General features: G+C 53.2%; 1 protein-coding gene across 1 annotated transcript; it reads left to right on the forward strand.

Moving 5' to 3' along the window:
• The first annotated feature begins 1,336 nt into the window (after positions 1 to 1,336).
• Positions 1,337 to 11,606, forward strand: CDHR4 (cadherin related family member 4). The gene is given in 22 exon segments (XM_030939931.1): positions 1,337 to 1,625; positions 3,255 to 3,309; positions 3,655 to 3,845; positions 3,936 to 4,098; positions 4,174 to 4,265; positions 5,722 to 5,832; positions 6,720 to 6,823; positions 7,004 to 7,140; positions 7,371 to 7,397; positions 7,400 to 7,553; positions 7,649 to 7,802; positions 8,056 to 8,149; positions 8,443 to 8,646; positions 8,727 to 8,866; positions 9,141 to 9,289; positions 9,376 to 9,461; positions 9,464 to 9,597; positions 9,841 to 9,983; positions 10,491 to 10,547; positions 10,646 to 10,733; positions 10,968 to 10,995; positions 11,551 to 11,606. Coding segments are annotated over 22 exon segments (2,517 nt in total). The 5' UTR covers positions 1,337 to 1,475.
• The last annotated feature ends 535 nt before the right edge of the window (positions 11,607 to 12,141 follow it).

Here is a 12,141-nt window from a genome sequence, read left to right on the forward strand (position 1 = left end):
CCGAGCCCCCAGATGGTTGAGTGGACCCTGCATTTGCTGCGTGAGGCAGGACAGGTCGCCTCCGTGCGGGGGCCTCATCCTCCCCATTTGTTCAATGGTGAAATAGCGGTCCCTCTCACGGGGCGTCGTGCTGCGCCCGCACATAGGCAGAGCGCCCCGTATGGGTCGGACCCAGAGAGGTTGTGGCCCACTCGGGGCCTGACCCAGGGGACCCATTCCTGAGGTTGGCCTCGGCACTCCCTGAACGGGATGGAAGTGGGGTTCGGCCTGAGGACTCAGAGAGGGCGGGACTTTGTGGCAGCGCACTGGCGGGGCCTCAGCCGCGTCCCAACCGAGCTAGACGGGACTGCCCTCTAGTGGGGAGTGCTCGGCTAGTCGCGAGTCCAGCGGCGACACGCGAACGTCAGCATTCCTTCTGCCGGTACCAGGTGCAGACTGAGGGTGGGTGCCGGGGTGAGCCCGTCTCCGAGGTTGCTCTATCAAAGCAGGCTAGGCTCAAGAGTAGTGTAGCTGCAGACAGACTAGACATACCAGCAACAGGAAAATACCAGGGAATGAGGGCCATGGGCTAGCCTGGGGAAGGGCAATCTCAGAGGAGGTGACATCAGGTTGCAATCAAGAAGAGGGGCATTCTAGGCAGAAGGAGCAGCCAGGGAAAAGACTCGAGGGACAGGAGCTGGACAGGGCCAAACATAAAGAAGGCCCAGGTGTCTGTGATTGGTGGTGGTGGCAGAAGGGAAATGGTCAGCAAAACCAGGCTCTAACGGCCTTAGGGCAGAATGTGGGTTTTGTTCTTGGTGTGATGAGGAGCAATGGGGGCCTCTGAGCAGGAATGACCTGGGCTAGCTCTTGTTTAGATAATCCCAGCTGCTTTCAGAAAAGGATTCTGCAATAAGAGTGGAAGCCCCGGCCGGGCGCGGTGGCTCAAGCCTGTAATCCCAGCACTTTGGGAGGCCGAGACGGGCGGATCACGAGGTCAGGAGATCGAGACCATCCTGGCTAACACGGTGAAACCCCCGTCTCTACTAAAAAAAATACAAAAAACTAGCCGGGCGAGGTGGCGGGCGCCTGTAGTCCCAGCTACTCGGGAGGCTGAGGCAGGAGAATGGCGTGAACCCGGGAGGCGGAGCTTGCAGTGAGCTGAGATCCGGCCACTGCACTCCAGCCCGGGCAACAGAGTGAGACTCCGTCTCAACAAAAAAAAAAAAAAAAAAAAAAAAGAAAGAAAGAGTGGAAGCCCCTGCCCTCATCCAGGCAACGAAGGGGAGGGCCTAGGCCTGGGCAGGGCAGGTGCACTGAAGGGGGTCACTTTGGGGTGGAGCTAAAATCAAGTCTTGCTGATGCATGGATGTGGGCAGGAAAAGAGGCATCAAGCATGACTCCTACATTTCTGGCATTAACAGCTGGTTGGATGAAATTGCCATAAACTGATCTGGGAAAGACTGGAGAAGAGTGGATTTGGAGAGGAAAATCCAATGATCATTTATGGACACGTAATCCTTGAGATGCCTGATAGACATCCAAGAGGAGTTGCAGAGTCAGCTGCTAGGTGTATGACTCTGGACTTCAGGACAGTGATCAGCACTGGAGCCTTGGATCTGGGAGGAATAGTGAGTGAAAGGATGGTATGTAAGGCTATAGGCCTGGATGAGGTGGGGTGGGAGGAAATGAGTGTAGAGGGAGACAGCAATCAGGACTGTGCCCTGGGACATTCCACGAGGTGGAGGTAGGGGAGATATGAAGCAGAACTATCAGAGAAGCTGGGCAGAAACAACCGGGAGAAATCTGAGAATGTGGGGACTCAGGAGCCAAGGGGAGCAAGCATTGAATGCTGCTGAGGCAGTGAGGGTGAAGAACAAACCACTGGATTCGGCAGTGCATAGGTCATTGGGAACCCTGACGGGCAGTTTTGTGTAGAGAGGGACAAACCTGATTAGAGTGTGTGGAGAAGAGAGTGAGGGCTGAAGAACTGGGGACGGCAAATAAAGACAACCGTTATTTTTTTTTTTTTTTTTTTGAGACAGGGCCTCACTGTCCCCCAGGCTGAAGTGTAGTGGCATAATCTTGGCTCACTGCAGCTTCGATCTCTGGGCTCAAGTGACCCTCCTATCTCAGCCTCTCAAGTAACTGCGACTACAGGCATGTGCCACCACACCCAGCTATTTTTTTTTTTTTTTTAAGACACAGGGTTTCACCATGTTGTCCAGGCTGGTCTCGAACTCCTGATCTCAAATGATCCTCCTGCCTTGGCCTCCCCTACAGGCATAAGCTACCATGCCTGGCCAGAAAACTTTTAAAAATGACATACAAATAAAATAAATGGACAGATCTCAGAGTTATAGCTCAATAAATGTTAAAATCTGTAGATACTTGTGCAGCTGCCACCCAGATAAAGATATAGAACATCCTCAGCAACTCCTGGATGCCATCTGGTGCCCTATCCAATTGATATTCCCAACGATAACCAGTATTTGTATTTCTGTCATAAAGGATTTCTTTTGCTTGTTGGATGTAGACAGCTTTTTTTTTTTTTTTTTTTTTTTTTTTTTTTTTTTGAGACAGGGTCTTGCTCTGTCACTCAGGTTGGAGTACAGTGGCATAATCATGGCTCACTGCAGCCTCGATTTCTTGGGTTCAAGCGGTCCTCTTACCTCAGCCTCCTAAGTAGCTGGGACTACAGGCCTGGATCACCACACCCAACTAATTTTTTGTAAAGATGGGGTCTCACTTTGTTGCCCAGGCTGATATCGAACTCCCGAGCTCAAGTGATCCTCCCACCTCAGCCTCCCAAAGTGCTGGGATTACAGATGTGAGCCACCACACCCAGCAAGTTTTGAGAGATTTTGTTGATGGTTGGGCTCATTTTTTATAGGCAGATAATGTTCTAATGGAGGGGGTCCAGCTGGAGTTGAGACTCTGTGGGGTAGCAGGTCCTGGGCCCAATTTTCCTGGGTGCTGTGCTTCCTCTGTCTCCAAGGATTGCATTACCAGTTTCCTCATCTGAACCTTAATCCTCCTCTCCTTCCATGCCCTTAGAGTTGTAATGAATGGGGGCAATGGAAAATGGGATATTCTGAGCCTCTGGAAGCCTGCCAGAGGTCTAGAACTCAGTCACCAGGGATGGGCGGGGATAGAATCTGGGAGGCCCAGGAGTCCCACCTGCCCAGCTGTGTTTGAGCAACTGACCTGGCAACAGGGTGAGTCAGACAAACAGCCTAGCTTTCTGAAGCCTCCTTTGCTGTCTGTGTCTTCAGGTCATCCTGGTGCTGCTCAGGCTCCTCGTGTTCCTCTTTGCTCTGGTGGTCTCTGGTGAGAAGGTGGTGGGTGGGGGAACCCTAGTTTTCCCTCGGAGTCCTGACCCTTCCCAGATAAGCTACCATGGAGGACAGGGATTGGGGGAGAGGTAGGAAAGTGTAAGTATCTGAACCCCTGGCCCTCACCCTTTATCTTGGCTGCTTCCTCAACCAAGTTCTCACTCCCCATCTGTGAAATGTTGGATGCTGGATATAAGGAAAGGCCTTAGCTGCTTGGCCCCATGGCATGGTCAGGCCCTGTAGCAAAAGGACAGGACTATGCTAGTATATGTGGTTCTATCAGCCTGGGGGGGTTCCATCAGCCTGGGGGCCTCCAACCTGAATTCTCTGCTCTTCACAGACCTCTACAGCCTGCCCTGGTTTATAAATGTCTCTGAGAACCAGGGCCCTGGCACAATCCTTCAGATTTTCTCCTTTAACTGCTCCTCCTACATGCCCACACCCACCCTGGAGTTGCTTAATGTCCAGCCACCCACCACCTTCTTCAACCCACCCAGCTTGGCCAGGTGGCAAGGGACCTATGTGGACAAGGTAAGGCCATGTGTACAACTGGGGACTGTGGGGGCACAAAGGCAGACCTAAAATTTCCAAGCCCCACATGGCACTGCCCACCTACCCCAGTTGACCTTGAGCAGCTCTGCTCAGTTGGATGCCCTGATGGTGAACCACTACAAGCTGCAGCTGAAGTTCACATGTGGCAACCATATGATGGAGGGATCACTCTCTGTGGATGTGCAGCGGGACCTTAGCCATATCCAGTGTGCTGGTCAATTTGCCAGCCCAGGTGAGGCCAGGGGCAGTCAGCAGGGGTGGGCAGGCATGGCCTGAACAGATCTTCCCTGACCTCCACTCTGGCCAACTGCGGTAATGATTCAGGTGCCAGAGACAGTCACACCTGGGGCTCGGCTGTACACTCTGCTCCTCCCAGGCTTAGAACTCCGCAGAGCCCAGGTGAGCCCAGGATGTGGGACGGTGGGTGACAGGATGGGGGCAGTGGGGACGGAGAGAATAAATTAACCCCTGCCTGGCCAGGCACAGCCTGCAGAGGAACCTTGCAGCAGAGGCACAGATGAGCCTCTACATGATGCATGTTCTTGGAGAGAGCTGCTGAGGGCTGCTCACTCCCCAGTGACCATGGCTGTTCCCACAGGGACATCTCAGGGGCTGAGTTCTTTCAAGATCTACTATGTGTTCTCAGTTCTCTATGACAATTCTGTATCATTTTTGTAATAAAAAAAAATAAAATGTAGATAATGGCCAGGCACAGTGGCTCACACCTATAATCCCAGCACTTTGGGAGGCTGAGGCAGGTGGGCTCAGGAGTTCGAGACCAGCCTGGCCATCATGGAGACTCTGTCTCTACTAAAAATACAAAAATTAGCTGGGTGTGGTGGCGTGTGCCTGTAATCCCAGCTACTTGGGAAGCTGAGGCAGGAGAATCGCTTGAACCCGGGAGGTGGAGATTGCACTGAGCCAAGATTGTGCCACTGCTCCAGCCTGGCTGACAGAACAAGACTCTGTCTCAAAAAAAAAAAAAAAAAAAAAAAAAAAAAAAAAAAAAAAGAAAGTAAGAAAGTATTTAAAAACAGTAACTCACTTAAAAGCAAAAAGTATTGAGGATTGTGGCCAGGGCTTGGGCTGGAAGGAAGAGGATTGTGACTAGGACCTGGGCTGGAGCCCAGGCTGGGATAAGGGTCAGTGGTGAAGCATGAGAAAATTGGGTGTGAGGCTGGGCGCAGTGGCTCACACCTATAATCCCAGCATTTTGGGAGGCCGAGGCAGGTGGATCACTGGAGGTCAGGAGTTTGTGACCAGCCTGGCCAACATGGTGAAACCCTATCTCTACTAAAAATACCAAAATTAGCCAGGCGTGGTGATGGGCACCTGTAATCTCAGCTATTCAGGAGGCTGAGACTGAAGAATCACTTGAACCCAGGAGGTGGAGGCAGGCAGGCAGGCAGGAAGGAAAGAAATTAGCTGGGTGTGCTGGCACAGGTGTGTAATCCCAGCTATTCAGGAGATTGAGGCAGGAGAATCGCTTGAACCCAGGAAGTGGAGGTTGCAGTGAGCTGAGATCGCACCACTGCACTCCAGCTTGGGTGACAGAGTGAGACTCTGTCTCAAAAAAAAGAAGGAAGGAAAGAAGGAAGGAAGGAAGCAGAGAGACAGAGAAGGAAAGAGAGAGGGAAAGAAAGAAAAGAAGGAAGGAAGGAAGGAAGGAAGGACGGAGGGAGGGAGGGAGGGAGGGAGGGAGGGAGGAAGGGAAGGAAGGAAGGAAAAGAAAAGAAAATAAGTTGGGTGTAGGCAGGTGCCTGCTGGGTTGCTGGAGGGTTGCTGCTGGGTTGTTGACGGGGGTGCTCAGGGCACTTGGGGTTGAATGGGGTTGCCAGCATCTCTGTTCTGTCAGTTGAGCATTATCAGTGCCCAGGACCTGCCACACTTCCCTGGACCTTTCTCCATCAATGAGCAAGGCTGGCTGTAGGCACCATCCCAGGGCCTCCTAGGCCAGGCTCGAAAGGTGAGCATGACTTGGAATCTGGGGGTGTCCATGGATTGGGTAGAGCTCCTACCTTTTAGAAATGTGCTTATTCTTGGCCTCCTTGGCCTCCTCAACTAACACTGACTTTCTCAGACCTGGACCTGCTGCTCCATGCTGGTTGTCCTCCCACTTTAGCTTGGTTCTGTGCTGGGCTCTGGAGTTCTAGAAAGAAGAGGAATCCCTCTCTCTGGGAATTCACAAGCCCTCTAGTAGAAAGAAATGTGTTTAGGGCAATCACACAGTAAAAGAAAGTCTTGGGTAATGGCCGGGTATGGTAGCTCACCCATGTAATCCTAGCACTTTGGGAGGCTGAGGTGGGTGTTGTCACCTGATTTCAGGGGTTCAAGACCAGCCTGGCCAACATGGAGAAACCCCGTCTCTACTAAAAATACAAAAATTAGCCAAATGTGGTGGCACATGCTTGTAATCCCAGCTACTCAGGAGGCTGAGGCAGGAGAATTGCTTGAACCCAGGGGATGGAGGTTGCAGTGAGCCGAGATCATACCACTGCGCTCCAACCTGGGCAAAAAAAAAAAAAAAAAAAAAAAGTTCTGAGTAAAGTGGTCAGTGCAGTCTGGAGGTGGCTTTCAGCAACTCTAAGATAAAAATACACATTGTCAATGATTCAGATATCACTCTTGGGCTGTTTGCATCCTAACGGAATAATTTATGGCCCAAAGATATGGGGCTCAAAGGAATACTTGTCAGCAGAGTGACAGGTCATGGGGATCATGGGGAAGAGTGGAAGTTGAGGCTTCTTTTGCAGATCCTAAGTGAGGTTGCCTATTTAAGGGGAGGACTGGGCATAGACAAAGAGGTGGACACACACACACTCTGGCTCCTTTTCTGTTCTGGGTGCACCACAGGTCTTCCAGCTGCAGATCTCAGTGTCCTTTGGAAAAAGGCAAAGCTGCCAAGCGATGGTGATGGTGAAGGTTTTGCCTGTTCCCTCCAGTCAGGTTTCCTTCCTGTAAGGCTCCCCTACCCTGGAAGAGTGAGGGAGGAAGGGCCTAGCCCCATGGAATCAGGTAGGGTGAGGCTGCTGGAGCTGAGTCCCAGCCCTGACAGGAGGGGGGCCCAGGGAAGGAAGCTGTGGACCCACAGGGTGAGCAGGAATGGGCGGGAACCAGTGCCCCCCCTTTTGGTCCAGTGAGCAGGCTCAGAATATCACCATCCCTGAGAACCTGGCCCCTGGTAGTGAGGTGGTTCAGGTCCGGGCCTGGGGTGTCGACCTGTGCTATGAAATCCTGTCTCCGGTGCCCAGCCCACTCTTCTCCATCGGTCATGGTGAGAGGTGTTGAGGGAGGGGCAGGTACTGGGATGCCTCTGTGGCTGGTCCAGAGGTGACCCATAGTACCTTTTCACCTTCCTGTTTGGGGGCTTGGTCTTGGAGAAGGCAGCAGGAGGGCCAGGCTCAGCGGCCTCCTTTGCCTATGGATCTGGTGGGCTGGTGGGAGTGGGACTGAGCTGGGAGCAGGGCTGATCTCTGTGTTCCCTGACCCTCTCACCCCATGCAGCAGACAGTGTGGTCTGGACCACGACGCCCTAGAGTTAGCTCACACCCCAGGCACTTCGGTTTCCAGGCTGCAGGTGAAGGCCTTTGAGTGGCACCAGCTGTGGGCCAGTGCCAAGCTCAAGCTCACCATGAATGTGCGGCTGGTCAACCTCTGACCTCCACGCTGCCTCCCAGTGCTTCTGGTGTGAGTACACAGGAACCTTACCTGGGCTGCTGGGGCCAGAGCCATGACTCAGGGTGCTGCCAGACTCCCGCCTTGCTGCCACGGCATACTCTCAGATCCCAAATCCCCGAGACTGCACCTGTGGGCGCCGTGCTGAATACTCTCACCTGTGAAGATCTGGACTCTGTTGACGCCACCCTGGACTACAAGCTGTGGTTCCGCAGCTCTTCCAACACTGCCAGCCTCTGCCTTTATGACAGAGTCCTTGAGGTGCCCAGCCCCAGCTCCCAGACCCACTTGCAGGGTGCTTGCAGTGGGAAGGGGTGGGTGGGCCAAGGGTCTTTGAGAGCTGAGACCATGGGAGTGGGGGTGGGAGGGATGGCTGTTGAGCCAACCTGTGTTGCAGTCTGGAAAACAGGATCCGGGCAGGATATTTGTGGATGCCCTGGCCTACAGCAGCCCCGTGTGGCTCAGGGCTCTCTCAGGCCCTGACTGGACCTCACTTTCTAGCCCCTTTGGCTAGGTGAATGCCACACTGGACTGTGACACTCCTGGAACCTGCTTCCAGCATGCAGCCTCCATCCTGGTGCTCGATGGTGGCCAGCCCCAGATGACCAGTGAGTAACCACACCCGGCCTGGACACCCAGGACAAGGCTGTTCTGTCCTCCTGCTTCCCATGCTCAGGACAGGGTCATCGCTCCTCCTTTAGAATCCAGTAGGGCAGGGTTGTCTCCATTTCAGACCCTGAGGATATATCTCTTAGACCCCCAGCAGGGGAAGGCTTCTGCCCTCCCTTTAGACCCTCTCACTCTTTAGACCCCCCAGGGCAGGGCCATGTCTCCCTCCTCAGACCCCCACTTCAGGGATAGGCACCCCAGGCCAGCTCCTTGACTGCCAAATGACCTCCAGCTGAGGTGCCGGTACTGGTGATGGTGACACCCATCAACGAGTTCTCCCCAGCCTGTGTCCCTCGCACATTCCAGGTTCAGGAGGATGCAGTGCCCCACACTCTGCTGGGCTCTGTGGTGGGCATGGATATGGATTATCCTCATGACAACATTGAGTACTACACCTCTGGTGGTTCTACCACCTTTGCTGTGGACAATCTCAGTGGTACATCCACCCCAGGGCTTGGATGGAAACGGCAAGCCAGAGTTGGCTCTGCAGGCTGAGGCTGTGATCTCCCCCTCTAGGGGAAGTTTACATCCTGGGACCTTTGGACTATGAGCAGCAGAGGCTGTACAGGCTCACTGTCCTGCTGATTGACCATGGCCAAGAACAGAACCCCAACCATCACCGCTCAGGCTCCTGTACCATTACCATCAAGGTTGAAGTAACTGTGTCCTAAGGCTTTGGAAATAAATACTTGGAAAGATAGGCATTCAGATCGCCCTGTGGTGTTCTGTTTTTCCACTCTGTGCCTCGGTTTCTTCCACGAGTTGGCTGGAGAGGAGTGGGGCCTAATTGTGGAAAGCTCTGGAGCCTGTTGTGTGATGCTTTGATCCCTTAATGCCTAGGCTCCGGCTGTGGTGAGAAGAAGTTGAGGGGCTGACTCGGAGGTTTGGGGGGTGGGTTCTACCCACTCCTAACCTGGTTCCTTTCTGCAGGATGTGAATGACCATGCCCCCGAATGTGAGCCCCCATTTCAGGAACTCACCATCTATGCTCCTCTGGGCTGTAGTGTGGAGGTGACCAAGGTGTCATGCTAGATCCCTCAGGAGCCACAGCACCTGACCTATTCCTATAGCATCGTGGGAGGAAGGGGACATGGGCACCACCAGGTTGTGAGTGAGGGGCAGGCCAAGGCCAGCAATGGTCTCTTCCTCCTGTCACTCTGATTTCAGGGAATAGCCAGAACTGATTCATCCTGCAAGAGGCCATCCTGGTGCACAGTGACCTTGTGTTGGGGCCCTTCTGGCCACAGCAGCCCTGTACTATGAGCTACTGATCTGTGTGGCCGATGCAGGCCGCTCCACCCTCAACCTCAGCACCACAGCCACCATTATTGTGCATCTAGTTCACTGGAGGGCCAGCACAGTGGCCACCAGCACCCACAGAACCACAGTGAGGAGGCTCCTTGGGCCCTCAGTGGGGTGGGAAGGGTGGACCTTGGAAAGTAAGGAGACCCAGTTTTTCGGGTGGAACTATGGGGAAGGCAGTTCAGAGGGAAGTGCTGAGTGCAGAAAGCCCAGAGGTGTTGAAGAGCAAATCACGGGTGTGGGGTGGCCTAGCCCAGGGAGGGGTTGGAAGGCTGGATGGTCAGGGCATTTTGGCAAGGCAGTGGTGAGGCTGTGGCCTCCTTTTCAGGTGCCCTCAATGATGACACTCATGCTCGTGACAGACACAGAGGCTTTCAGGCAACCACAGCCCTGGTTTGTGGTGGTGTTGACAGCAACTGGTACTCTTCTCCTCTTGGTCCGAGGCTGGCTTCTTGGCAGGCTCCTCCAGGGGTAGGGATCCTATTCTTGTGCTCCCTACCTGCCCCCCACCCACCTATGGACCCCAGTTGTCATGGTGGTTTCACCCAAGATTAGACGACAATGCCCAAGTGGGTGGGTGACAAACTGATATTGAGGAGGGCTGCTCTCCCTCCAGAAGTCTTTAAATTAGGGTCAGAGAGACACTGGGAGGAAGCAACTTCCATCACCGGCAGAATCCAGTCTTGAAATGGGGGGAGGGTTGATAAGCTCAGGACTTGAAACTGTGAGTCTGTCATGCATTGGGCATTTACCCCTATTCCTGACTTCTGCCCTCCACTGGAAAGCTTTCCTGCTCCTGTAGACTCTGAAGTTCCTTGTGGACATAGGACTGAGCCCAGGGAAAGGGGATGTAACGATGTGGGCACTGCATACAGACACTGGTTATTCCCAATAAAAAGGGACAGGTGAATGGTACTAGTTCCTGGAGCCAGTAGGCCTACTGCCTTCACTGCTTGGTTACTCCTCCTGGCATTTTAGGTTGGCCCAGCTGCTGCAGGCACCCAGCAAACCAGCCCAGGCTTTGCTGCTAAACAGGTCAGTCTCCTTTGCATACTTTGCCTGGGAGCCCATCTCTTAAACTCAGGTTGGGGCCCAGAGCTTTGCCCTGTACTCTTGCTCCTACTTTGCCCCAGCATCCAGGGAACTGAGGGATACGTCGAGGGTTTCATGGAGGCACCAATGATGGAGATGTCCCAGGCACCCAGTAGCATCATAAGTCTGGTATGTCAGCTCACCATTTCAAGTAGTGGGCACCAAGGCTGCTCCATAGTACTCCCCTGCCCCCACCAAGCTTGCCCCTTTTCCCGTGAATGGCTATCCCTGTGGAAGTGCCCACACTAGCACCATAAGGATGGAGGAGGCAGGTGGGCTTCTGGCCCCCTAGGAGCAGGTCTTCTTCTGCTCCCCTATGGGCAGGGTTCAATTCATTGCACCTTTTTTTTTCCCCCTCAGCAGCATTTTGATGGCAGAGCACAGGACTCCCATGAGTCCCCCTCTTCCTAAACTATTATCTGCCTGGGCCCTCACCCAATCTGAGTATCTCCTCCTCTCTTTACCTCATCTCAATATCTCCTCCTACTCCCAGGAACCCATCATCTATCTGCTTTTTTCCTGAATGGGGTCTGCTCTCACCCCCACTCACCCTTCATCCGTCCTTTGTCAAATATCTAGGGGGTCAGGAGATGCCTCATATCTGGTCTGGTCTCTGCCTACAACAGGAGGAGGGATGATGGTGAGGGGAGAGGCTCCCAGATAGTCCAGTGTCACCAGTGAATTATGGGAGAGTAATTTGGCATTGGCCTTAGGGAAGCTGGTGTCCAGTGTTGGAGAATCAAGGAGGCTTCCTGTGCATTTGAGACAGAGTTCAGAGAATTTGCTGAGAAGGGAGGGAGGGGACAGGTTAGATTCCAGCGAAGGTGGGGTGTCACACTAAGGGTCCTGAAGGAATGATCTCCTACCCTTAGGTAAGAGGAGAAGGAGGCAGTTCTCCTGGGGCCAGCAGCATCCCCCGCTCTCTTCTCTCTCCTACAGGTTTTAGGTACAGGAAGAGACTACCTGTTTAACACACGCACAGGAGCCTGGTGCTGGCTCTGAGGTCAAGTAGCTGCTTTACCATGTGTGGAATTTCTTTTTCTTTTTCTTTCTTTTTTTTTTTTTTGGGACGGAGTCTCACTCTGTCGCCCGGGCTGGAGTGCAGTGGCCGGATCTCAGCTCACTGCAAGCTCCGCCTCCCGAGTTTACGCCATTCTCCTGCCTCAGCCTCCCGAGTAGCTGGGACTACAGGCGCCTGCCACCTCGCCCGGCTAGCTTTTTGTATTTTTTAGTAGAGACAGGGTTTCACCATGTTAGCCAGGATGGTCTCGATCTCCTGACCTCGTGATCCACCCGTCTCGGGAAATTTCTTTTTCACACCATCATGGGCTGTGTTTTCAAGCTGATTCATAATAAACAAAATTACAAATAGAAAAGTTCTAGCTTGTAGCCAACACGTGGGAGAAGCTCTGAAATCTGTGCCTCCTTGTTCTCACTTGGAGAACTCCCTACCTTGTGAGCAGACTCTAGGGAGCAGTAAGGTTTTCCTTTTCTCTTTCAGGTTTTTTTTTTTTTTTTTTTTTTTTTTTTAAGACAG

Source organism: Rhinopithecus roxellana, chromosome 1, assembly GCF_007565055.1.
Source record: "Rhinopithecus roxellana isolate Shanxi Qingling chromosome 1, ASM756505v1, whole genome shotgun sequence".
Lineage (NCBI taxonomy): Eukaryota > Metazoa > Chordata > Mammalia > Primates > Cercopithecidae > Rhinopithecus > Rhinopithecus roxellana.